This window comes from Orcinus orca, chromosome 5, assembly GCF_937001465.1.
Source record: "Orcinus orca chromosome 5, mOrcOrc1.1, whole genome shotgun sequence".
Lineage (NCBI taxonomy): Eukaryota > Metazoa > Chordata > Mammalia > Artiodactyla > Delphinidae > Orcinus > Orcinus orca.
The window spans coordinates 27830013-27857655 of NC_064563.1; the positions used below are offsets into that span (position 1 = coordinate 27830013).

The following is a 27643-nucleotide window of genomic DNA, read 5'->3' on the forward strand; positions in this document are numbered from 1 at the left end:
GCGGCTAGGCCTGCAGCTCTGGGAATAAATTTTCACCCAGTCCAAGGCCACAGCTGTGACACATCCTCTTGGCCACCGAGCCCTGATGCTGCTGTCAGAGAAGGAAGCTGCAGCCCCTCTGTGGTCCAGTGCAGGACTGCTGTCCCTTCCCATCACCCCTGAGGGCCCAGCTTGGCCTGTGGCTGGCCACACTAGGCTGAGGCCTGGCACTCCCTACCCACATGTACTGTAGAGCAGCGGTCCCCAACCTTTTTAGCACCAGGGACTGGTTTCGTGGAAGACAGTTTTTCCACGGACAGGGTGGGGGGATGGGGGATGGTGCAGGCGGTCATGTGAGCGATGGGGAGCCATGGGGAGTGGCAGGCGAAGCTTCCCTCGCCTTCCCGCAGCTCACCTCCTGCTGTGCGGCCAGTTCCTAACAGGCTGTGGTCCGTGGCCTGGGGGTTGGGGACCCCTGCTGTAGAGCTTTCTAATTTAAAATGCTTTTGTTTATTAAAAAAAAGATAAATTAAAAAAACATATGAACTCACTTGAAAGGAAATAGAGTGACTTACAGGTACAAACCATGAGTTGTGTGTACGAGTAATCTTCAAAAATTTATTAATAGAAACGGATGTATTCAAATGCAACACTGGACAAAAAACAAACAGAAAAGGCTGGAATACCAGCGACATCGGGGAATCTCACTTTATATTTCTTCGCACAGAACTAGCACCGTTTTAGTCAGAAATCACAGATTTAATTATAATTGCTTCTAATATATAAAATACCTTATAAAGATTATTTAACTATCTAGTAACAAACTTCTTCCAAAAACTTATTTAAAACTCAATTCAATGTACCATTTGAAACATGAAAATGGTTTAAAAATCGATCCAATTCTACTGCTCGTCGAAGGCAATGAGCCATAATTAGTTTTACTGGAAGAAAGTGCCTGAATTCAGCTTCTGGCTCCCTTCTAACCCTCAAGCAGATACAGTAAACTGAATATTTCAGAGGAATCAGAACACATCTAAAACTCGTCTTAGAAAATATTTCCCTAGACTATAAAAATACTAAATGGAATACAAAAATTTCAGCATGTACAGCAAATAGACTACAGCAGACAAATATTTAAGACAGAACTATCTTATACCATAATCATCATGAACATCAAGGAATATTCTAATAATTTTTCTATGATTCATTTTGACTCAATGTTTATTTCCCCTCAAGTTGTGTTATAATGTCGGATACAGACCAGATTCTGTGTTTCTAGCAGAAGTTACTGGAGGCACCACTGAATAATTCTGGGTATGCAACTGGTTCTCTCGCAAAGTGCTGCAAGTGCAATTGTAGTAGAGCCTAGCTGTTAGAACAGGGATCAGCAAACTACAGCCCTCGGGCCACACCTGGCCCAGTGCCTGTTCTGTGCGGCCTATGAACACAGCCACGCTTATTCATTCACATGCTGTCTGTCGCTGCTTTCAAGTTACAAGAGCAGAATCGAGTAGCTGTGACAGATGCTATATGTGGCCTTTGGGTCCACAAGGTCTACAATATTTACTATTTGGCCCTTTACAGAAAAAGTTTGCCTACCCCTATTTTAGATAAATCACTTCAGGAAATTGTTCACTGAACAAGGACAAGGTAAGACTGTCCCAGATGAAGAAGCTTCTGGCTGAGGTTTGCTGGTTCCATCATACAGTACCAAGGCAGATCAGAAGAACACGTATGTGGACTGGCAGCTTTGGGTACTGACGCATTGTTCTGGCATCCTAAGCAAACTGGCTATGATAAAGTACCTTCCTTTCTCTGTGAACTGGCCATTGTGTACCAAGTAACTCAAGTACCCAATTACAGCAACATAGTCACTGTTCAACCCTAAATCTGTGTGGCCCCCAAGCATGATTTCCGGCCTTTGAAAATCACCTTGTACCCTTAGCAACCAAAAGAACTAGAAGTGGACCTTTCCCATCCCTCTGTATTGGCATAGATTCTGTTAGCGCCGCACCACGTACCTTTTAGGATCCTTCCCTGTGACACGCATCAAAATAATTAGTGCTACCACTACCCAGGGCCACGAACATGTCCCTTTTGACAAAGCGGACGAAGTTTTCGAGGGGGCACATGGGCTTGGGAGACCGCTTGTGGTGATCCTGGCAGAACGAGGTGTGGAACGTGACATCGACACCGTCGTAGAGAATCCGGACGGAGTGCTCGCCGGGCTTCTCTCTGTCTTGCCAGAGCTCAAAGATCAACCTGGCCGCGAACCTCGGGAACCTGGCTTCTGTAAGGCCCAAGGCACTGAGAATCGGGGCCAGAGTGACGTCATGAGCAGAGGAGAGAGCAAAGAGCTCTTCCTTACGGCCCTCTGCCGCGCGCCGCATGCGGCCCACGGTCTGGTTCAGGATGGGGTGGGCGCCCAGGAGCGCGTACCCCAGATACAGTTTCTTCTCCCGCCTCTCGCTCTCATCCTCTATCTGATGCCTCTTGATCACCTTGAAGTGCTCCATGTTAACACAGCCATTCCTGGTGCAGGGGAAGCTGACGTTGTGGCAGAAGAGGCAGAGCATGGCGTCAATGGGGTTGGCGGCCCGGAGCTGCTTGGTGGAGGTGTCCACGATCCTGGCCATCTCCTCGTAGGTCCTCTCCAGCTGCCTGTTTTTCAAACGCAACAGGTACTGCCGACGCTGCTCCTTTTCTAGGTACTGGTTCCTCAGCGGGCAGTAGCAGTTCCCGGAGCAGAACAGAGCACTGGGCTGGTGCCGGAAATAAATCTTCTTCCAGTCAAAATCTGGGAGAAAGCCATAAAGCAGAGCCAGCCCACTCTGCAGCGTCCGGCTTTTGCCAGTGGTCTCTAAGCGAAGCTGCTCTGTGGACCAGTCACTGGGCAGGAGTCTGTGTTTCTTCAGGTAGACGTCCCTCAGCAGCTGGCCATTCTGCAGATGCTGCACAACCCCTGAAACACAAGAGTGCCACACGCTTGCCTTGCTACCAGCTTAGCAGAAGGAACAGCACGCGGAGTCGAGGCCCGTCCAACTCTGGAATGCTTTAGACGGCGAACGATTACGTCCTCGAGCCTGGCCCCCAGTGCGTGGAAGCCCCGAGAACGGGCTCACGTCAGCGTGCCAAGGGAGCCCCTCAGGGTTATCCACAAAGGGACGAGCAGAGCGGGGCCCGGTCCTCTGGACCCACGCCTTTCCGGGAAGCACAAGGACCCTTTATCTGCCTTGATTCCTCCCTTCTGACTGGTCCCTCCCCTGGAGGAGGGATGTGACTGGCGGGGCTCAGAGGGTAGGAACCATCGCACTGGTGGACGTCTAGGAGGTAACTGGCAGGGGCCTAAGGAGAGCTTTCTCCCTCCTGCGCTGGACAAATCATTCCTCAGTGTGCCTGGGGAGTTCATGGAAATCTGTCAGGCAAGGAGAACAAGTCACTTGCTGGCTGCCTAGTCCCCTCACCCTGGGGACGTTCCCTCCTTCACACCATCCTCCCTACTGTCCCAGCTGAAGGCTCTCTGCTCACCTTCTGGGTACATTCTGCCCAATCCTGCTAGGGCTTTACCTGCTCATCAGCAAGGATACTATCTCTGTATGGATCTGGAATGATCTCCCAGATACTCAGAATATTTGGGGGAAAAAAAAAAAGCAAACTGCAGAACAGTATGTTTATTATGCTGCTTTTAAATAAAAATGAGGGGAAAATAAGAACGTGTATTGGCAGCTGTCTGTGTTTTGCATAGAAAAATTTTGCGAGGATGCACAATGGTTACCTGGGGATGATGGGGGCACAGAAATGGGGGGGGGGAGGTGGAACATGGGTAGGAGCGTGAATTTTAAGTTTACCCTTTAGTTGTCATAGTTTCGAACTACACACAGGAACTATACCACAGTATAGTATCTTGAAAAAAAAAAGGAAAAAACTGCAAAAGTCTTATCTTCGAGCAGGAGAAGGTGGTCCAAGATGAAAGCAAGCTCGCCCTGCAGCCAACAGGATGTTGGGATGGAATTTCAGTGCAAGGTCTGCATTCTCCGAGAGTGTCAATCACAGGCAGGCCCTATGACCAGTAATGCCACTTATTCAGATGCCCCACCACAAAGATGAGAAGACTTCAGGCTGAAATGCGTGAGACAGAGGGAACGGTGTTGGCCCAGGAAGGGGAATAGCTCAGGAAAAAAAAAAAAAGAAGGATGTGTAGGTCCGACTTTGAATGAAGAGTATTGACAGCAGAATCCCCTGAGAGATCTGGGCTGGGGTAGGTCTTCGCATTTCCAAATGACCCGCATAAAGGGACCAGCCATGAGTGACAAACATCCAGAATGTGTGTCTGTCCCCGTTCCCCTCTGGGCCTACCCTGTATTCTGAGGCTATGTACGTTAAGGCTGGCGCGCTTACTGTGTGCCAACCTTTCTCCTTTAATCCTCACGAAAACCCAGCAAAGAAGGTATATTATCATTATCCCCCTTTTCCTTATTTTACAGATGAGGAAACTGAGGCCCAAGCCATTCACAGTTAAGACGTGGCCGAGCAGAACTCCAGCCCCTGCCCCGGCCCAACCTTGTGCTCACGTCCCCTCCTCCCTACATGTTCCTGCAGAAACACTACCCATTCAGGGCTTCTCCTTCTCTCCAAACACGGCCAGCATCTTCATGCCTCTGTTCACGCCCTTCCCTTTCTCTTCCCAGTGAAATCCTCATCCTGGCTCCAATACTACCTTCTCTTCTCCCTCCTCCTCCCCCGCTCCCCAGAGGTCCAATTAATCATTCCCTCCTGTTTGCACAGGCCGCTGGACCGCTAAGGCAACAGCTGCATACATTGAGCCTAGCATATGCTAGCACTGTGCTGGGCACTTTACACATGCTGTCTACTGCAGCTTGCCACCAGCGCTGTCGGGAAGATGTTATGAGCTCCGTTTCACAGGTCTGTCTACTCCAAAACCCGTGTTTACTCTGTAAGAGCCTGCGACTTGCAGCAACACCCTCAGGGGTCTCCATGCGCTGTACCACCGCAGCTGCAGGTTCCTTTAGGACAGCACCTCAGTCATCCAGCCACCGCCCCTCCCCTACATGCGGCAGCTGCCAAAGCATCTGGGACAGAGTAGGCACTTATGATCAGTCGCATCTTACACAGCTCCTGTGCGGTGCCCAAAGTGTGCCACTTACATGATGATTCTAACAGCGATGTGAAATTTCAAATAGCAGATAAAAGTGACCACTAAAAGAGAACGCGGGAATAGGAGCAAACAACCGCAAAAATGATTTCTAGGGTAACACTAATTTAGAAAACGATGATGATCACAGGTCAATGGGGAAGAAAGGTTAGCATGAATAGCTGCTCGATGCAGTTACCCTGACTTCCTAGCCAGCTGACGGACACAGACCCTCAAGGACCCCGTCAGGTTCCCTCAGGAACTTGAACGTGTAAATTCATCTCTACACGTGGCTAGGACTGTGTTGACAGACACACAGCAAAACCACAGAGGTAGGGACAGACAGCTTCTTTATTGCTGGTACCAGTCTCTGGAGGTCTGGTCATATTCTTGCCCTTAAGAGTCTGTGAGTCACCCTGAATCTTTATAATAAATGTCCTTTTTCCGCTTGAGTTGGTTTCTATTACTCGCAATCAGTGGTTCTAGACAAGCACGGTTCTGCCCTCAGGGAGGGTTTGGGTTGTCATGATAATATGCGGAAGTACGTTCCCCGATCCCTCGTGGGTGGGGTCCAAGGGCCAGACAGTCTTCACAAGGAACTGTTTTCTGTTCCACGTAACTTTTGAATGTATAAGACATTCCCTCATGTGAAAACCCTGTTTAAATACTTCAATCTCAAATCTGGTTGTTTGTGTCTATAAACACAAAACCATTTTGCATAACATTAACGTCCACTGAATTTTCCAGAAATGCAATATAAATTAAGGGACACGTGTCTTTTGTTCTGATCACAACTTGTCAAAAAAATCATGTCCTGACACGTAGTAGCAGAGTCACCAATACACATCCCTTGATCAGTCTGCATTTGTAGCTGTGACACACTTCAATCTACACTGAAGTGCAAGCAATTGATTATTTCATCCTATTTTCTAACAAAGGTGCGCTCAGGCGTTTATACTGAGATATACAGAATTATATAATAAATTAGTTTCCTGTTGTTTCTACTTCGTATTACAATTAGGGTGCCTGATATAACTGTTTTTTAAAATTATGTATATAGAAAAGTAATACTCGAATTTCACTTCAGGATAGTTCAGGGAGCACCACAAAACACTTGTTAATAAAAGGGGGTGCTGGATCTGGTAGGAGGAGAACTCCTGTTTTAAACTAATGCAGAGCTTGTGCACGTGAACTAATTAGCAAAAGCTTTTGACAAAACTCCTTATTCAAGGCTAGTCCTCCAGAGACTTAAGCTCGCCCCACTCTGTCACTCTGTATCCCCAATAATAATGGCTTTCAAAACATGGCGAAACCAACAGGGCCAAGTACAGGACAGAGACCTTCCTTCCATCAAAGCTGAGGTCCTAAGATGCTGGTGGATCAAGAAACAGAACGTGGCCAATCGGTCGCCTTGATTCCTCCAGAAAGGCTGGTGGCCACACAAAAGTCCTTTAAGGTCCCAGACTGAGGAAGTAGGAAGCTGGAACCTCTTAGGGGACCACCAGTTCCTTCTCGTACCGACAAAGGTGACCCCACTGTTAATCACCAACCTGTGCTGACAGTGAACTGGCAGCACAACCGTATGAACAGGGCTGCGGAGGGAGAGATGGGTTTCTGTGAGGCACACACAAGCCAGACAAACGCCATGCTCAGTGGGGCTCTGCCATTTGCGTGTCTCCCTGAGATCTGCTGCATTGAAACCTTTCAGCTGTTCTGTCTGAAGTAGCTAAGAACATGGGACTGGTTACATGAGTCATGGCCCATTCATAGTGGAATAATATGAAGCTGTCAGAAATGACGTTGTTGATGAACATTTATTGATAGGGAAAGATGATCTCAACATATTGTTAAGTGAAAAAGTAGGTTACAAAACAGTGTTTAGGAAGATACCACCTGTGAGAATGAGTGTGTGTGTGTGTGTGTGCACGCCCACGAGTGCATGCAGATATAAACACAGGAAGAAAGATTATTCATTTCTTTGGTGGGATTATGAGTGCTTTAAATTTTCTTCCTTTTGCTTAATTGTCTTTCCTGCTTTCTCTTCCATGAACATATATAGCTTTTGTAATAAGAAAAAAGGTTGTTTTTTTTTTTGCGGTACGTGGGCCTCTCACTGTTGTGGCCAGAGCGTTGCGGAGCACAGGCTCTGGACACGCAGGCTCAGCGGCCATAGCTCACGGGCCCAGCCGCTCCGCGGCATGTGGGATCTTCCCGGACCGGGGCACGAACCCGTGTTCCCTGCATCGGCAGGCGGACTTTTAACCACTGCACCACCAGGGAAGCCCAAGAGGTTATTTTTAATATTTAGAAATCACATGTTGAATCAGATACCTTGGTGGGCACACAGTTGCTTGAGGTGCTGGCCCTACTCACCCCTGCACCCACAGCGTCTTTCCCAGGAGGCCCCGATACACGAGTCCGCCAAATACAAGAGCGGGTGGGAGACTGAGTCGGGGAGGGGCAGCCCCACATACCTGTCTGTGTGAGCTCTCCCATCTCACACAGCTGGTGGCTGGGATAAAGAGGCAGGGAGTGCAGGGGGCTTTCGAAAGAGGCTCCAGATCCTTTGGACATGTGACTCACGAAAGCCTCCAGTTTAGGGTGATACGGTTTCCTAAAGAGGCAACACAGAGAGAGTTGGTGGTTAGCGTGCTCCAAAGCCGTCCGTGACGATTTCAGCCTCAGCAAGCAGGACCCCAAGTGAGCCAAGACCTTTTTCACCCACGATAATAGTACAGTCCAGTTTCAAGATTACCTGCCCGCTGCCACCTACACATAAAATCCCCACTCCGAAAGGCCAGCCCGAGACCCCGCCCTCCAGCGAAGGGCCCATCATCCTCAGCACCGTGGGAGTCAGCATTGACCTCACCCACCCGGTTCCCCAGGCCGCCCCACTCCTGTCTCCCCCTCCAGGAGGCCACCAACCCCCGGACCCGAGGCAGCCAAGCGGAGGCTGCGGGTCCTCCTCAATTTCTCCCTCCCCTGCGCCCTGCACATGTGTCCTCCTGGGCTTCTCTGCCCCCCTCTCCTGTATCCCTGCATCCCTGAGCAGGGTCTGCCTCAGTCAGCCTCTGTCTGGATGGCATGGGCCCCTCCTTGGCCTGCCTGCAGTCACATCTTGCCTCCTCCACAGCCAGTGAGGTCGACGTAGAAGGCAACCCCGACTGTCACTGCTCTTCCACGGTGCCACCTTCCCAAGAAGCCACGCACAGCCATCAGTCTACTCGGGCCCTGCCTCACGTTGAGGCCCAGGGCTCCCTAATGCCGTGCTCTGGCCACGCACAGCATCTGCCTTCTGTGGGCCCTGCACACCTGTTCTTTCATGCTTCCAAAACTTTCCACATGCTGCCTCTTCCTCCTAGAAAATGCATCCCGACCTTCACTGGGGTAACCCTTAATCCTTAACTTATGTGACCTCTGGAAAATCTCCTGTGAAGAAAATTAACTGATTAAGATAACCCAGATCTCCACAGCTCACTACGCAATTTGCACATATCGTATCTCATTGCATGTGGGGTGGGGACGAATAGTGAAAAAAGAAGACAACACACCAGGTTATTCATGAGATCTGACATTACTTACATTTCTGCCATGAAGTACACATGGTAAATCAAGATTTATTGTTCTAGTCACTCAGACACAATTTCCCTGAATAATGAAATGACCCATGAGTATATACACATTTTCTCTGAATAATGAGATGACCTATGAGTACACACACCTTTTCTTTAAATAATGAAATGGCCTGTGAACGTTTATACATTTCCAGCTGAACAGAGGTGGACAGATAGAGTAGTTCCCGACTAAACTAAATCAGCACGAAAAGAAGCAAAGATAAATTGTTTAACGGCAGACCCCCGCTGTCTGAAAGCCTAATTAACTCTGGCAGTGTTTTACAATGGCTGCCAAAATGGGTTTATCTTTCAAAAACATAAAGCTAAAAAAAAAAATCCATTCCAGAAGTATGTTTTAAAATTAGAGGATGCTAATTCTGACATACAGTATATAGTCTAATAAATCACCCTGGATTGCTATAGGGCATTATGGCTTTCCATAAAAACAGAGAATGTGTTATTCTCCCTGAGGCTAAAACACATAAATATTGGCAAACTGTGAAATAAAACGTCCAGACTGATGATGAGGCCACATAAACAAAGGCTATCCATCAACAGGAGTCAAATGTTCTGCTCCAGGCCATTATTTCAGGTTGGTGATGTTTGAGGAGCTAAGAAAAGCTTTGCTACCAGTTTTAGAAATGAAATTTCACTACTGAAAGTTTTCAGGGAATCTGACTCCTTAATGGTGCATTAGTATCTAACTGTATCCATGGAAACTCGTTTTTGATATGGAAAAATGACGATTCGTGGAAGAAAAACTTCACTTACGGAAGAGAATAACAAAAGACTTTTAATCAGGAAGAGGACCAGGTAACCTGAGTCCCTCGGCCTGTCCTGGATCTGAATGACCAGACCCTGAGGCAGGAGACAGACGGGCCCCAGGCTGAGCAGCTGAAGTCTATCCCCTGTGGACAGATACTCCAAGATAAAGACAATGGCGGGAGCCAGGAGGAGCTGAGTCCTGCCGAGATCAAAGATAAAGAGACCACATATTTCTCATTCTGGAGGTCAAGGAGACCCCCAAGCTACGCATGTGCAGAAAGGATCCTCAGGGGAGGGGGTGCTAGACCATAATGTGTTCTGTCAACTTCTCAGGGAACCTAGCGCCCGAGTCCATCTTGGCTAAAAGATGCACGTGCACCCAGGGTAGGGCCCTGAGCCCGACGAGATATGGACTCAAAGCCAGACAAAGCAAGATGATTGGAAATGCAGAACTGCCTCCATATAAGTGATTTAACCCACCCCAAAAGCCCACGGTTCTCTTTCTCTCTCTCTGAGCCCGCCCGTGCTTTCTCCGCGCGTATCTTCTCTCCTAATAAACACTTTACTTGCCTCACTACTTTTTGTCTCTTTGCTGAATTCTTTCTTCAAAGCAGGCCAGGGCAGCACTGTGGCCTGGGTTCGATCCCCGGTCAGGCAACTGAGATTCCCACTTCAAGCTGACACAGCCAAAACCACCCGAGATTAGTCCCGCCTACTGCATCTACTGCTCCATCCCTGCAGTGGAGAGGGTACCCAGCGCGTGGTAAATACCTCAGAAGCACACGGAAATGATTTCAGCTGGGAAGTGCCCCAACCTTCGATGCTTCAAGAGAAGTCCAAGCCTTCTTAATCTGTAGCAACGAATATGGCAAGTTCCCATAGTGTTTATTAAAGTATCCAGATTTTGATGGAAATATTAAAAATAAAGGCTGTTGTGAGTGAGACTGTTACTGGTAACAGACTCTCTTTGACCAAATTTTCGTCTCCTCTGAACCCTCTTCCCATCCAAGCCTTGACCTCTGGGCTTGCATTTTCTTTGGATTTATATCTGTCTTTGCATTGCCCATTTTCAGCAAAAATCCTGCTAAGTCTGTTTAGCCAGACTCTCCCACTTTTGATATCTGATCACCCTTGATACGTGATCAAACTCCTCACCCCCGGTGGTATCTGATCACCCTGGTCTGCCTTCAGCAAGAGTCCCGTGGAGTGAGTTTAGCCAGAACCCCCTGACCCCTGATGTCTCCTCATAGTAATTCCCCATCCACTGACCCACACCCTGCTCCTGGGCTATAAAACCCCACTTGTCCATGCTGTATTTGGAACTGAGTCCAGTTCTACCCTTCTGCATTAACTCCTGAATGAGATCTGTTTTTACCACTTTATCTGTTCTCTGGCTCTGTTTTTTCTTTAACAGCTATATACTAAAATCTATCCTCCTCTTCTTGGGAACTTGGTTAGAGCCCATTTCTGAAGTCCTAGTGGTCAGGCAGAGCCACGTGACTAAGTATTCTCCAGTGGAATGGAAGGATGTATGCCAGTCTGTGTTTAGGCTTTCAGATCACGGGCGTGCCCCCTTCACACTCTCTCCCTTCCTTCTGGCCACTATTCAGGCACTGCAGCAACCCAGGTTCAGTCACGTAGACATGCCTAGGGCACGGTGGGAGCAATATCCTGGAAGGAACCTGGGGCCCTGAATGACCAGGCAAAGCCAAGTTATACAACCTGGAACACTCATCTCAGACCTTCCTGCAAGAGATAAACTTCTATTATCTAAGGCAATGCATTCTTGGTTCTCTTTTTTATTTTTTGGGCGCACCACGCAGCTTATGGTTCACGGACCAGGGATTGAATCCAGGCCCACAGCAGTGAAAATGCCGAGTCCTAACCACTGGACCACCAGGGAATTCCTCCTTGGTTGTCTTTATTATAACAGCATGCAGCCTAGCCTTACCCTGACCAACACAGAAATGATTATATCTGTGATGATGAATTTTTCTTCAGGAAAAACCCACGTTACTGTATTCTCATTGGAAATCTATTTTCATATTGAAAATGGAAAGAACCAGCAGTGCTACCATCTTAAGCCTTCAAACCATTCACTTCAGAGGTCTTGTTTACATTTTTATATGCATTTTTCACACCTATTTATGCCACAAAGCATACGTGGAACCCCAAGGCTCATCTACACACCTGTAAGAAAACTTATTGTGCTTTAGCCATAATCTGAGCAACTACTGAGTTCTGTACAGATCATTAAGACAAGCAGAGAAGAGGTATAAGACCAGTGACACTGTTACCAGGAAACACAATTCAAAAAAGCTTATATGGCTAGAAACCATAACAAGTTCATAGCATGGATTTTTACAATTTATGCTAATTAAAGAATTTACTATTTTATATTATTAATAAAACGAAATTCTAAAAAGATAAACTTAGTATACCTTTCTCAGTCTTTAGCTTTCTGGACCTTTTCGCTCTGTTTGAGGTGATTACCCACCCCCTCCCCCTTCCTGAAACTCTGTTTCCTCAGCTCTCATAACATCACTCTCCTGCCTCCTTCCTGTTGCAACTTCTCCATCTCCTCCTGGGACCCTCCTTTCTCTCTGTGCTGTCATTGGCTGGTGCTCGTATAGGGCTCTGTTTTTGGCCCTTACCTCACTCCAGAGGCTCTGTATGTGATACCGTTCAAGTCCACAGCTCCGGCTGCCATCTACATGCTAAACTCTCAAGTCAACCTCTACCTCCCGGCCAGACAACGTTCCTGAGCCCCACGACTACTCACGAGGAGGCAGCTTCCACTACAAAGACTCTGAGAGTCGTGGAAGGTGTCCTTAGGAAGGGAAACACTGGGGTGTCCGGCTCCTGCTGGTTCAGCTCACTGCACGCCCGCCGCCAGCCCAGACAGTGTCCTTCACCAGACGGGAGTAATGGGCACAATTCAGGACGCTCCGCCTTTGAGGAGGCCATAAAAATTAATAATTCGTGAAGCCGAACTGGCACCTGGGAAGGCAGCAGGCACAGCTGGTGACCCAGATCCCACAGTCCCAGGGGGTTCAGAGGCCCAGAGTGGGTCCCCTTAGCTGGGGGTCCTGCTCACTCTTACACTAAATGTGCGTTTATAATGACAAGTCAACTTCTATTGTTATAAAAGATGGAATTCATTAAATGCCATTAATTAATTAAACATGCATACTCCACCCACTTTCTATAAACGATTCAAAGTAGCTCCTAAAAATACAGAATGTATTTGTATGAAATAGAACTAGACCAAAAGACCAAGGCCAGGGGGAAATGAGGCAGAGGCAGCGGGGGCAGCTGGTCCCCAGGAACTGCACCTCTCAGCCGGGAGCTCCAGAAGTGGCCCCGTCAGGGCTGTGGCAGAACGAGGGACCCCGGGACCCGACCTGGCCCTGTGACCACGACCACTCAGAGAGGAAAAGAGGCCGGGCCTGGGAGATTCCAGGCTGCTTTGGTAAATGAAACACCATTTCTCAAGCTCTCAGTGGGAACCAGGCTCTCAGCGCTTTACTCCATCACCTTAGTAGACTTCACGAGGATGTTTTAGGGGAGGTACGGTAAGTCCCCTACAGACGAACCTCCGAAGTTTTCAAAGATGCGAACGTACGTTCGCATGTCCGATCACGTAAGTTAGTTCACGTGTCTGGTGTCATCTGTAAAACTTGGGTACCTCGGCTAACTCTGTTGGACTTACGAACAAACTGGACTTACAAACGCGTTCTCAGAATGGAACTTGTTTGTATGCAGGGGACTTACCGTATTACTAGCCACATGCTCTCAGACAGAATTCTGAGGCTCAGAGAGGTGAAGGGATTTGCCCTACATCAAACCGGTGACAACGGCCTCAGAGGATTTCATGGTCAAGACTCAAATCTCCTATGATAGATACACGATAGGCAGTGATGACCTGTGATTCTCACTGGGCTCCTGAATTCATTCTGCAACCAACCCAGTCCAACAACTATTACATGCCAGGCTCGGGCTGGGCACCAGTGATATGGAAGGTATAAGACTCAGTGCCCTGAGGGGCCGGTGGTGCAGGCAGAGCACAGACAACGATGCTGAGAGGACAAGTCATAGAGCACCAAGCAGGCCCACTGGAGGCCTGCACGCCGCCCGGCGGCCCTGCCCACTGGGCCCTTCCCTGGGAAGAGCCAGGTGGCCCTCGAGGCCTCGCGGGGCTCAGGGACCTCTCCAGCAACAGCAGACTGGCCTCGGGGGGCAGACCCATTCTCACGCCTGGGTACCTGAAGCGCAGCCAGAGAAAGGGGAGTAGAAGCTGCGAGCTGCCGGCTGAAGCGTGGTACCTCCCACAAAGCCCTTGAGGCTGCCCTGGGTCCGGCCAGCTCAGCGGCCTAGTGGCCCGCCTGTCCCCGGGCTGTTCAAAGTCCTGTACAACGGCAGGACTGTGCCAGTTGTTAACACGCTGACACTCTGCTGCGCCCGAAGGAGCAAAGCCACTCCCCCCAGCTGCCCTCCCTGTGTCCTCCCGCCACCCTGGATGCTCCAGCCCAGAAACTAAAGGGCTAATACCCAGCACAGCAAGTGGCCTCCACCCTTGCCTAGTCCTAAGCCAGTTAAGGTCTGGTCGTTACGTATTCTGTTCTGAGATTCTTCCCTACGTCCCCCTTTCTCAGGTTGACTGAGGCAGTGGCGGTGCCTGATACAAGCAGAGAATCCCTGCTGACGCACTGGGAGAGGTCTCCTAGAAGGCGTACCATCTCAGGGGGCCTCGAAGGAGCTTTGGAAGGGGGCCAGCAAGCCAAACGGCAGGTGCAAAGGCCTGAAGGGTGAGGGGCTGGCAGGCAGTGGTCGGCAGGGGCCGAGGGTCCCAGCAGAAAGGCCAGCACAGAGGGCTAGAGACGAGGAAGAAAGCCAGGGACTGCCCGGTGCTCTGACACGGGCTGGACTCCATCCAGGGTGTTTCCCAGCCCATGGGACACAAGGACATGCATCCGTATTTGCTGAACACAGAAAAGAAGACGTAAATCCCCAGGCTGCGAGGCTCGTGGCCTCCAGCAGGAAATGAAAGCCTAGAGTCACATGGTATTTCGTGATGTTTTTACATAAAGTGGTTCACTTCATCTTCCCCTTGATATTAGACAGTAAGAAGGCTGAGATGCAAAGGGTTAACCTGGAATTCCCGGGTCCACAGTGCAGTCCACTGTGAAGGGACAGCCTGGCTGCAGGGAGGCAATCCATGGTTCCCCCAGGCTGGCGCTGCCCGGGGCGGGCTGGCACCCAAGGCATTCCATCAAAAGAACGTCATCCCCACAGAGCACTTCCTCCGCCTCCGCTCCTCATTCAGTAAACTCTGCTTGGGAGGTTATGCGTCCCCTGACACATTTGCTGAGGCCTGGCCCATCACTTTATTGCTAACTGTGCCTCTCATTGTAGAGCCATGCCATGTCCACATGTACAATTTCTACTCTCTTTTCAAGTATTTTTCATCGTAAGGGCTCTCAACCAGGGGCAGGCTGTCTCTACTCCTGTGAAGAATGAAAAGGTTGAAATAAATGTCTTCCGGTTGTGGCTTTGCAACTGGTAATGTGCATCTCCTTATCAACCCACTTATTCCTCACCCCATCCCTGTGCGGTCAGCAGCGTCATCCCCATTTTAGAGACACAAGGCTGAGGCTCAGAGAGCCTAAGGGACATACCTGCTCCCCTCAATGGAACGGCCACGCCAGGGTCCGAGGACTCCTAACCCAGTGCTCACTGCACCCCGTCCCAGTTGTTTCTCAAACTGAAGAATAGCAGGGTGGGAGACTGCAGATAGCAGGCTGGCCTGGGCTGAAATCTCAGTTTATCTGCTGTGTGGCCTTAGGCAGGTGTTCTCACCTCTCTGGGCCTCTATCCTCTCAACTGTGAAATGGGATTCCCCTGCAGGAGTGTTCTGACGATCAGACTCCTGGCAAGCAGTACTCACTGGACAAGTGTAGGCCACTCCCCGATTCTGTAATTCTCCGGTCAGCCTTTTAATTTCAACAGAGGCAACAGATTCTTGAAAATGCCTTTTAGGAAAACTGCAATTTACCTGTTAGCCACCAGAGTGCAGTCAATTTCTGGGCGCTTCGTTTTGGGAATGACATACAGTGGGTACCTGTCCCCGTGTCGAATGAACACATGCACTGAGACCAGCTTAAAATGATGCGGAGCGTGACCTGCGAGAGAGAAGCACACTGTCTGGTTATCACCCAGGAGATGTCCATCCCTTTGACCTCGCAGAGGAGGGGAGGGGTGACCGTGGTGGAAGGGTGCTGTGCTGGGTGGGAGGCCTCTGACCAGCCTCACAGGGCAGGGCACAGGAACGTGAGAGGGCTGCTTATGCCCCAGCCCCCTGGAAGTCATGGGGAGGCTCTGGGGTGTGGTGGGGGTCACCTGACCTCCAGTGAAACGTGGGCAAGACTATTCATGTAATCGATAAAGAAGATGTGGCACATATATACAATGGAATACTACTCAGCCATAAAAAGGAACGAAATTGAGCTATTTGTAGTGAGGTGGATGAACCTGGAGTCTGTCATATAGAGTGAAGTAAGTCAGAAAGAGAAAAACAAATACCGTATGCTAACACATATATATGGAATCTAAAAAAAGGTCATGAAGAATGTAGGGGCAGGACAGGAATAAAGATGCAGACATAGAGAATGGACTTGAGGACACGGGGACGGGAAAGGGTAAGCTGGGACGAAGTGAGAGAGTGGCATGGACATATATACACTACCAAATGTAAAATAGATAGCTAGTGGGAAGCAGCCGCATAGCACAGGGAGACCAGCTCGGTGCTTTGTGTCCACCTAGAGGGGTGGGATAGGGAGGGTGGGAGGGAGACACAAGAGGGAGGGGATATGGGGATATATGTATACGTATAGCTGATTCACTTTGTTATGCAGCAGAAACTAACACAACATTGTAAAGCAAAAAAAAGACTATTCATGTAGTCTCACACACATCCACAGACTAGGGGAGGCCCACAGAAGTACTGGAAACAATGACTTCTGCTTTAAATCTCCCTCTCGTGAAACACAGCAGGGCACAAACAGATAAATATTCACCATCATTCTTTGATACACTTTCAACAAAGCAAAACTCAACATAGAAATCATATTTTCCTACACCTTCACTTCAAGACACCAGCAGGGCATGCTGTGGAGGTCCTAAGCCTAGAGAGAGCCCGCCCGGGAAAGGAGTTAGCTGAGGATGACACCCTAGGGCCAGCCAAGGCCACCTTTCCATCCCACTGCTGTCTCACTGATAATCAGGATGATGGCAAACATTTGTGGAGGGCTCATCATGAGCCTCGTGCTGCTCAAAGAGGTCACTTAATCCTCCCAGCAGCCCTGTGAGGAGGGACGGCAAGTTATGCCCATTTTACAGACAAGGAAACTAAGACCTGGAAACTCATTCAAGGACACAGCCTGGTGGCAACTGCAAGCTTTGGGCCCTAGCCGTCTAGCTCCTTAGATGCTGGTTGAAGATGGTACCACGCTGGGCAGCGCAGCCAGGCCTACCTTCCATGCTGCGCTCGGCCACACGTGGAATGTTGCAGTACAAAAGGGCTTCGTAAACGGGGTCCGTCACGGGGGGCTCCGTCACCGGGTCAGGCATGATCCTCTTTCGATTCTTGCTAGTGACTCCATTCTTAGCTGCCGACACTGGGATCAGGTGGACTGCAGAGAAAGCAAAGCAGGTCACGACACACATGGTCCTGGGCGGGGGGCGGGGATAGGGTGCACAGGCCAGCTAGACAGGCCCAGAGGGCAGCTGGATTTTCACCGTAACTATCGACTCCCTCAGAATTAGGCTGGACTTCAATGTAGCAAAAAGTCAGCTTCAACTGTTTCTTGAGCCCCCTCCAAGCTCTGCCTCTTTCTCTCAATGCCATTATCCTTTCCTTATCAGTAATTATCTACGCAACACCAGGTGGGCCCCCCAGAGAGAGGGGGCCTCACCCATGGTGGTAAAGGAAGAACTTACACACTAACTTCATGCAACCCGATTACTTCGTTCTGAACAGCCTCTGAATTTTGGTAAATACTAAGGAGGAAAACCATCACCTATTGAGTGCCTACAAAGTGCTGGACAGGTGTCTGACGTATCTCATTTAATATCATCTGCTTTGCACTTTGTGGGCCCCTGAGCCCAAGCACAGGCATCCGCTCATTAATCCTCAAGAGACCACTTTACAGAGCAGAGAGCCAGGGATCCAAGGGGAGGCTGAGACAGCTGCCCAAGGTGTACACGGTGGATGGAAAGCCATCTCAAGCTCACCCCTCTGCCTCCAGACCAGGTTCTCCCCCACCGTCTGCTGGACCTGCAGTCTGTTCTGTTTGTCCATCTACTGCTCTTTCTGTTGGTGAACCACTCCTTCCCTCGCATGTGGTTCGGGTGAACTGTCAATCACATCGTCCTGCCTCCTTGAGAGAGGTACACTACAGACACGGGGAAAGGGGCTCCTTTTCTCCCGGACGCTGATCTCTAAGAATGGAAACCTGGGGCTGCCCCAGCCATCTGTCGCTCATGGGCAGCCTCTGCAGTGGAAGAAAATGAGGCTAAGTAGAGATAAGCCAGACCAACAAATGAAGAGAGTTATCAGAAAGAGGAAGGAAGACCTGAGGACATCCACCCTTCGAGCCCCTGGGTCCAGAGGTGGTCAAAGTGTCCATTAGATGTTCCAGTTCTGTAAGTCGAGAAAGTTGTCTCATTTCAGCTAGTTTGAGTTGGGTTTCTGTTACTTTCAACGAAATGAGTCCTGGTTCATACACTTTATCAATTATTTATAAGCAGATGTAAGTCCATCTTCTGGGTCAGTGGTCCCCAGTCTTTCTAAGAGTTCCCAATTTGGAACTCCCTACAAAATAACAGTTGGACTTTTAGCATCGCCAACTGAGGAAATACACAGAAATAGGTGTGCCCATGAATCATTTAACTTCTAAAAGGCTTATTAATCATCATATAATATATATGCATACATTTGAATGACAGCTAAAAGAGGGCCCAATCCCCAGTCTAAGTCCACTTAAATTCCTTAGCTACTCCTACAAATTCTTATGTAAATATTTAAAACTTCCCTTTGGCAAACAGATGTCATAAACAAAAGTAAAAGATAAGCAATCCACTGAGAGGGAAATGTTTGCAACATATATTACAAGTTATTAGTATCCAAAGTGCACAGATCTACGACTGAAAAATCAATGAAGGATATAAGCAGGCTAATTAAAGAAAAATAAATACCAATGGCGATAAACACATGAAAAACTGTTCAACATTATACCTACTTAAAGAAATACAAAATAAAACAATAGGATATGATTCACCCCCACCTCACCAGACTAAAAATTCACATTTTAACAATAATGTCAGTACTGGCAAGGGTGTGAAACCTACATTTCCATATACTGCAAGTGAGAGAGGAAACTGGAAGGACTTTTCGGAAGAAGTATCTGGCAGTCGCCACTAAAATGTTACACGTGCTTTATCCATGACCCCATTATTCTACCTCTTGGAATCTATTCGACAAAGATATCAATTCCCATCACCAAGACGTATGGCCAGAGAGATTCACTGCGGCGCTGTTTATAACAACAACAAAAAAAGGGAAATGACCTAAATATCTTTCATCAGCAGAATAGAATGTTACATCCACAGTGGAATATTCTGCCACAGTTAAAAAGAATGGAAAAGCATCAAAGATAAATGCAGTGAATAAGCCAAGTCACTGGATATCTATACAAGCCTTTTTGTGGAAAGAAAAAATTAACCATAAACGTATGAATATACAGGCACTCTTATTATGTAAATGAACAGAAAAATGTCTACAAGGACATCTATCACAATGCCTTTGGGGAATGGGTAGAATGGGGTGTGAAGAAGTATTTTCACTTGTTTTTCTATAACTGTCTATATTGTTTTACAAATCCACGCACGTACATATGTAGATATGGGTTAACAATAAGCATATGTTACATATATTCTATAGGTATAGAAATATATGCATATTTCTATAATGTCTCAATATACTTTTTTTTTCAATAAGCATATTTTCGTTCATTACTTATGATAAAACAACAACCACAGAGCTAGAGTTGGCCCCTCAACAACTCAAATTAGCCCTTTGACTGGTCCTAGAGGCACTTTCTTCCTAACAGCTAGAAGGCCCCAGAACTGCTAATACTAGCTCTGGTGTCCAGAGGTCATTTACCATGGGAGGATTTGTGCCAGATCAAGAGAATGATGAGAAGTAGATGTCCTAAGGCAGTATGTCAATGACCCAGCCCTTCCGGCTGTGCGGCACCCCTCAATCCTTTACTCTGCTCTGTTATAAAGTGGTACCAGGTTCTGACCCCTTGGCCATGCCTGTGGGCAGACTCCCTTTGAGTCTGGGCCAGGGAAAAGCGAAGCTAAGGAGACATGATAATAATATGAGTGACACAGGGACAGAGGGGCATGGGTCCCTGCACATCCCAGAGTCCCCACAGTTTGCTGGCTTATCTGAGAGCACATGGGGTTAGGCTTGTTGGGGCTGCCGCCTGGGAACTGCTATAAGCTGAATGTTTATGTCCCCCCAGATTCACATGTTGAATCCTAACTACCAAGGTGATGGTATTTGGAGGTGAGGCCTTTGGGAGTGATATGGTCAAGAGGGTGGAGCCCTCATGAATGGGATTAGTGCCCTTATAAAAGAGACCCCAAAGATCTCCCCCACCCCCATTTCTGCCATGTGAGGTTACAGCAAAAAGATGCCTTCTAGGAAGTGGGTTCTCACTAGACACCAAATCTGCCAGTGCTTTGATCTTAGACTACCCAGCATCGAGAACTGTGAGAAATAAACTTCTGTTGTTTATAAGCCAGCCAGTTTACGGTATTTTTATTTAGCAGCCCAACAGACTAAGATAGGAACCACCCGCAACTCAAGGAAGCAATGGTTTGAAAGCCACAGGTAAAGAAACCTTCCATCCAGAAAGTTTTTATCTGCTGCTTCCTCTGGCATCTGGGCCTGTCAACCTCGCCCACTAGCTGTTGAAATTACCTTCCACTGTTTCGCACCTTCCTGAGTCACCAGGACACAGCGTCAGTCCATGTGGGGTCCTCTGAAGGGTCCTCGAGATGCCAGACAATCAGGGGAAGTTCTGATGCATAGAGGCCATGGGGTGAGACGTCTCCCCAGTTCCATCTCCCTACGTCCCCTCCCCTACCTTGGTTCTCATTGTCCTGAACTGCTCAGAGCTGCCCCCATTCCCACAGGATGCTTTTCAGGATGTTTCCCTCCTCTTGCTTATGCCTCTAACCTCACCCCAACCTCTGTTTCCCAGATCTGGCCAACTCCATAACTCATCCCAGGGGTCACCTCCTCCAGGAAGCCCACCCCGAATCCCCAAGTAGTTTGGACATCCCCCTTCTATGAGCCCACCTGGTTCTTGCTGCCCTCCTAGCTCACACTATAGTACATGTAAGCAGAGGTGTCCACAGTTTATCAACTCACCAACCCAAATGTCCAGAGGGCCAGAACTATGCCTCTTTCAAGTTTATACTCCCCCAGCAACCAGCACAGGGAAGGCCCTCCATAAGTACTTGTTGAATTAAAGGTCTGCCCTGAGCCAGGCACTGTGCTCCATGCTTCTGGTGAAATACCTTCTTGAATCCTCATGTGGGAACACTAAGGGAAAGCAGTCACCTGACCAGCCCGGGGGCTGGGGATCATCCAAGCAGGTTTCCTCGAGAAGACACCCAAGCTGGGACTGAAAGGCCGAAATGAAGCTGGCAACACGGGGAAGAGGAGAGGAGGAGGAGGGAGAACAAACACAGCAGATAAGAGGCAGCAGGCAGGATCGAGATACCTCTGAAGCCCGGTCCAGTTGGTCCCACTGGGGCTGACGCGCAGGGATCCGGGGAGAGGTCGGCTGCAAAGGAGCAGACCTGGGCTGGAGGCACCTCTGCCCCAGCTGCTGCCTGACTTGCCCATTAGGAGTCCTGGGCTTGCCTTGTTCATCTCAGAGCGGGCTGTGGGGCAGACTCGGGGGCTGGGGAGCAGATTCCACGCCTGGGGCCTGGCGCTGCAGGATACTGCTTCTCCTGGCAGGCCTCCCCAGCTCCTCCGATGCCCTCAGGACAATTAGGAGCTCTGCTGATCCCACGCAGATGACAGCAGCTCAGAAGGAAAAAGGACTGTGGGAGCGTCAGAAGAACAGCGGGCAGGCAAACAGACGGAAGGATAACAAGTTTCATCATGTAGGTGTAAAAAACCCCATGAACCTAGATGAGTGCCCTGGGACCCCAGTATCACTGTGGCCAACATGAATTACAGAATAGGAGACGCCTTTAATTGATAATTAACTCAGCACCAATGGGCACGCAATTGCTTTGTGGTGCGATTTCCCAGCAGAAGAGAACACTTCATAAGCTACCCCGTGGATACGAGTCTCTCCCATTTACGTCTGCTTTACCTGCTCATCTCACCTACTGTCATTTTCATCCTGTCCTCACATCCATAAACCTTCTTGTATACGAAGATGCCAGCGAGGTCTCGATGTCAAATAATGGCCGAGAACATGACCTCTAAAGCGGTTCCCTGGGCCCCCTCACTCGTAAAGGCAACTAGCAAACTTCTTAGGAGCACAGAGTAAAACCATCAGGTGCTGTTTCACGCAGGCCCTCCCCGTCTCACCCACACCCTCCCCAACGTGCAGAGGACGGGTCCATGTGCCTCATTAGCAGACATCCCTGTAGCTGTGACTAGAATTCGAGCCAACTGGCCCACGCTGCTTTTTCCAGCCTTGGACTTCATCAAGGAAGAGCAACCATCCACCAGGCAATGGACCTCAGGCAGAGGCAGGTCAAGGGACTGGCCTGGGGTTCCACAGCCTGTAAGCCAGGCCTGCTGACCTGCCAGGCCGGGCGTTTATGCATCTCCCATCCAGCATCCAGCATTTATGGAGCACCTGCTGGGACGTCTTCAGAGAATAAAAGGCTACAGTCTCTGCGCTTCTGCAGGAGCTTACAGTCCAGTTGGGGAGGGTGTTAAGAGTGCTCGAGAAGAGCGTCAGGTGAAATACGGCCTACCAGCAAGTCTCTGCCCAGCAGCCAATGCTATGAACGTGTCTGGAGAGAGATGTTTCATCCAATGATGATTTGCTTCTTTTAATTTTTATTTATTCTATTGACGGCCCCACGGAAGAGAGGAAAGGAGAGAAACAAAGAGTTCAGGGTCAGGGTCAGATCATGACTTAATTAGCACAGGCCGCTAGGCAGAGGGCTCCTTCCTGTCTGGCCTCGGGCCTCGGGCCCCCTTAGTTACTTCCAGATGCCCAGCGATGCACACAGTCAGCGGGTCATGTTACAGCCAGGTGTGTGCAGCCAGTTCATTCCCTGGGACTCACTCTGACTTGCACGAAGACAGGCCAGTGCCTCTCCTCCAGGGCACTAAGCCGGTGCCCACGGCCTCCAGCTCTTCACTCCATATGGGGGCTCTGGCCCAGGGCAGAGGACAAGAATCCACCTGCTTCCTGGCCTTCTCCCAGCAGCTCTAGCCTGAATAACCCGCTGTATGCAGGCCTTTACAGGAAGATTTTGACGGAGCACCGTGGGCCCACGCCTGGATCAGGGCACCACCCCTCCTTCCCTTCAGTGGGTGGCTCCTCTCCCATGCCAATCCTGTGCTGTGGTGGGCGTGGTCATGCCCCTCCTCCAGGACCCTCCCCTTGCTATCCTGATGGCCCCAGGGATGGGACCTGGCAACTAGCCCACTGTGCCAATAAAGGCCCTTTCCAGGAGAGAGAACTTCCCCATGTGGAAGAGTCAGTTTTACAGGGAGTCAGGTGACCTCGGAACCCGCACCTCCTGCCATCCCTGCCTTAGTTGTTTAGTTATCCTGCTGTTGTTTAGTTGTCATCTCTTCCTCTGATTACACAGACACCCTGGCAGGTTGCAGACAGGTGTCAGGGATCCACAGGTGTCCCAGGGCAGGTGGGCAAGTGTTGGCTGACTTCTGTCTCCACGGCTGTGCGCTCAGCTGCCCCAGAGGTCTCACCACTGACTGCGCCGGCAAAGAACCTTGTGGGGCCGACGTGTGGCCCCAGCACCTGCTTTTCACCTTCCTAGCTCCACAGCTTGCCTCATGCCTGCTGGGACCTCAGCCCCGGGCTGGTCACCTGCCTAGGTGACTAGAGTCACCTCTTCCTTGTGCCATTCAAGTCTGTCCTCAGTCAGCCCTGGGGCCACAACTCCCTTAAATAATTCTGCTTATCCAAGATGGTGCCTTCTCATAAGTTAAACACCCCTAGTCCTGTCACCTGATGTCTCTGATTTCTTCCTCCCAATAGTCCAAAAGGCTCTTGAATTCTCTCCTTCACTGGCCTGCCAAAGAAGAATGATTTGCTCTGACAGGTAATTCCCACAATTCCCTTTGTGTTCCTCAATCCACTAAGGCGTCTTTAATGCCCTTTCTGTCTCCAGCCTGCACTGAATATAAAAATGTGTGTAATTCTCAAATAAAAACCAGAACTACACCACCAGAGCCCACAACAGGGTGGGGCCTCATGCGGCTGAGGACTCAGTTCCTGTCCTAGGCTGTTTGCAAGCTCTCATCTCCTCCCTGCCTGACCTCCTTCTGACAACTGAGACCCAAGTCCACAGGACGGCCAGACTGCAGGGGCAGGAGACCCACTGCGACCTCAGCCTGAGCCCAGCTGCGGACTCCTGGAGGAGCCAGGAAACCTCACACTCCTATGGGACCACTGGTAACTGGCCTTGACCTAACCGGGTCCCCTGGGGTAGATGCTGTGAGCACCAAGGACAAATCATGACAGAGACTAGAAATCAGAGAGATTGTTCAAGACAGGTCCCCAAACAGAGCTACGAAAAGAACCTCAGACATGCTTACCCAACTCAGGGCCTGGATCCCCTCTACCTTACCTTTGAGAATCTGATAAGAGCTACCGATGATCTTCACCCTTGAAAAAGGACTGCATACACTTACTTTTAAATTTGATTTCTGGGGGTTCACAGCACCCCTGAAGCCATGTGAGACAATGCAGATATCCATGAACTCAGGCTAAGAACTCAGTGTACCTGGAAGTAGGTTTCCAACGTCAACGCCCTCGAGAAGAGATTTTTCTCTTTTTACAAAATGAAAAGGGATCTTTACAATTCATATAAACCCGTGTTCATCCTAAAATAGCCATCGATACTAAGGTATAAAAAGAAGTGAGTCACATATATTCTTCCCACCCAGAGAACCCACAGTGAATGGTGCAGTGTGCGTGTGGCTGGATGTCCTGCCAGAGGTGAAACTGTGCTCCTGTCCCTGCTCCGGTGGGAATGGTGACAGGGTCACTATGGCCCAAGGACACTGTTCCCCCTTCCCCAAGAGCAAAAAGTTTTCTGTGTCTCAAAGGTCTGCATCCCACTGAGGCCACCAAACCACCTGCTCAGAAAGGTGGGTCAAGGCTGGTCATTTGCTTCTGTGAAAAGGGTCAAAGGGAAGAGCCATCAGGTGGGTGGGAGAGCCTTGGGGAGGCCACCTCAGTGAGAGACCACGCACTGCGGGGGGCAAGGGGGCCTCAGGTATCTGGACGCTGTGGAGACTGGCCATCTCACTCTCTGCTAAATACCTGAGACCGGGGAGAAGCAGAGCGGGGTTCCAGGTTCCCCAAGAGGCAAAACCCCTGGCCAGTGGGGTCCAGCCCCTCAGATGATACAGAAAAAAGAGGGAGGGAGACAGGGAGGGCAAGAGGTGATGCCGGAGCCCAAAACAGTTAATTCAGAGAGGGCCCTGCATTGTGGCGAACTCCCTGTCCCTCCCACTCTGGGCGGCCTGGCTCTGCCGGGCCCCAGTGAGGCGTCGTGTGCCGGGGCCACGCTGGCAGGAAGGATGGTGAGACTGTTCCAGAGCTCTCTCTGTGTGCATTCCTGACTTCACCTTCTTATTTGGGGTTCAGATTCTGTCCCCCAAGACCTCACTGCTGATCAGTCTCAAAAATCTCCCCCTCCAACCCCTTCCCCCTGGTGGGATGCTACCAAGACCACAAGGCTCTGCCTCTGATTACCACTTACCTCACTTCAAGTTTCTTTTTGTTTAATGTCATCAGCTTGGAGCCCTGTTGCCAAGACAACAGGAGTGGGGCCCAAGCTGATCAGTGCAAACTCTACCTGGGCAGACTCCCACTGCATCCCTGGCTCAGCTCCACTCAGTGGGTACTCCAGTGTCAACATCCTGCAGCTTCCTTTCCTACTTTGTCTCTCTCCTCATACAGTCTTGGCGATTGGCACATGTTCTCCTGAATTCACTGACTCATTTTACTAACACTTTCTAGTTTTACTAACTAGCCTGGATAGTTTCCTCTCCTCTAAAATGGGAGATTCCCCTTCTTATCAATATTGCTGACTACACACACACACACACACACACACACACACACAAATACCACATGTCCTTTTAGTAGATATATTATGGACAACCTTCCAAGTCAATATATACAGGTCTATGTAAACATGGTATAATGGATGCAGCAGTATTTCCTGTTGGACACTTTGGTTGTCTACCCCTTTTTCCTATTATAAGCAGTGATGCAATAAACATCTTTGAGCATACATCTCTGTCCTCTGTCTATTCTTAGGAGAAATTCTCTAAGATGAGAAACAAGGAAGGAGGGAAGGAAAGAAGGAAGAAAGGAAGGGAGGGAGAGAGGGGGAAGCAGTAGGGGAGAAAGAAAAAGAGAGAGAGAGAGACAGAGACAGAAACAATGTTCCCACCCCAGAAGAAAACTAGAAAGAACCCACGGACATAAATGTGTCCCATTTTTAGTTCGTGGAAGGGCCTGCGTGGTACATGATACTCTCACCTCCTCCAGTAATAACCATGACATGAGCTTAAGATGTTATGATAAAAGCTGATTTGTCAGACTTAATTTTGTCATTTACCTACAGAATTTTTCCTACCCAAAGATATTTAACTCTATGTGGTAGCTGGGCATGAAACATTCAAAGAAAAAGCAACATTAAAACTCTCAGAAATCAAAGAAAATAAATCTCCAAGAAAAGGATCAAGATTAATTAAAAAATACTAAATAAAGAATTTATTTAGATCCTATGAACCCTTAGGTTAAAAATGCAAGCCCTCATTTTAAATTTCTCGTTTTTTGGACTTCGACTCACCAAAATAAAAACCCAGCAGGACCCTTCTTGTGTTTTTTAAATACACAGTACATTAGAGCCTTGGCATCCTAAGGGCTGCATCCCCAAACCTTTGCCACCAAAACATATCAAGATCTTCATGGATCCCCCAATTTACACACATCACCCGGACACACGCTTTCCTCCATAAAATGTACACGGGACAGAGAAGAGAGAATGACAAGGCCCCGCAGCTCTGCAGGGTGGGACACAGCCCAAGGTGCCCACTCACAGCTGTGATCATGTGCATTTGTGCCTCAGCAAAATCCCCGCCACCACACGCCACGGACCTTCGGGGGGGCCCACGAAGAGCTGGAGCCGCAAATGCCAGCAGCCGAGCTCGAAGGGCAGCAGGCGGAGGCCCCAGCTCTGCGCCCTGCTCCGCTCCCACCCGGCTGCCTGGGCTTGCCCTGCTTCTCCGCTTGCTCAGACTGCTCTCCCCGGGCCTCCTCACCCACCGCCAACAGCTCCCCACGGGCGACCTCCCAGAATGTGCGCTGGGCACCGCCTTCGGCCTTCGGCACACTTAAGCCAGGTGGAGGGGCCGTCTGTGTGAGCGGCTGCGTGGATGCGCGAATGAAGGCAGCGCCCGCTGCACCACCTGAGCCCTACACGGCGTGGCAGAGCCCTCCCTTCTCTTTCTTCACCCTGGGGCTGCTGCACCGCCCGACCGTCTAGCTCGAAGTCCACAGAATCACCTGATGCTCTCAGCTTTGCTCCTTCCTTTCGGGGCCAACACCTTCCTCGGAGCCACTCCCAGCCTTTAACTGGAGGAGGAAAGTGGCCCCGAGTTGTCTCTCAGTATCAGCCTCCCACCGGCCTCTGAACGGGCAGCACCCAAATTCTGTGTACATTAGAAGCCCCAGGGAGTTCTCCTCCCACAGTTCTGATTCTCTGGGGAGGGACACAGATGTGCTCTCTTTCTGGTTTTGGAACACGCGTT

At 49.5% G+C, this 27643-nt stretch overlaps 1 protein-coding gene across 10 annotated transcripts in view; it reads right to left on the reverse strand.

The window, feature by feature from the left end:
• Positions 1–570: 570 nt before the first annotated feature.
• PXYLP1 (2-phosphoxylose phosphatase 1) overlaps positions 571–27643 on the reverse strand; it is a 67819-nt gene continuing 40746 nt past the window's right edge. For 8 of the 10 annotated variants that reach the window (XM_033402807.2, XM_049709886.1, XM_033402804.2 and 5 more), the window contains 4 exons: positions 17043–17201; positions 15566–15692; positions 7606–7745; positions 571–2941 (listed from right to left, as the gene is read on the reverse strand). In XM_033402807.2, coding sequence (XP_033258698.1) covers positions 2004–2941; positions 7606–7745; positions 15566–15692; positions 17043–17201 — 1364 coding nt within the window. In that variant the 3' untranslated portion in view covers positions 571–2003. Of the gene's footprint in view, positions 2942–7605; positions 7746–15565; positions 15693–17042; positions 17202–17802; positions 18063–19732; positions 19932–20560; positions 26591–27643 lie in introns of those variants that run through there. The other 2 variants (XM_033402812.2, XM_049709888.1) reach the window with 2 other exon arrangements.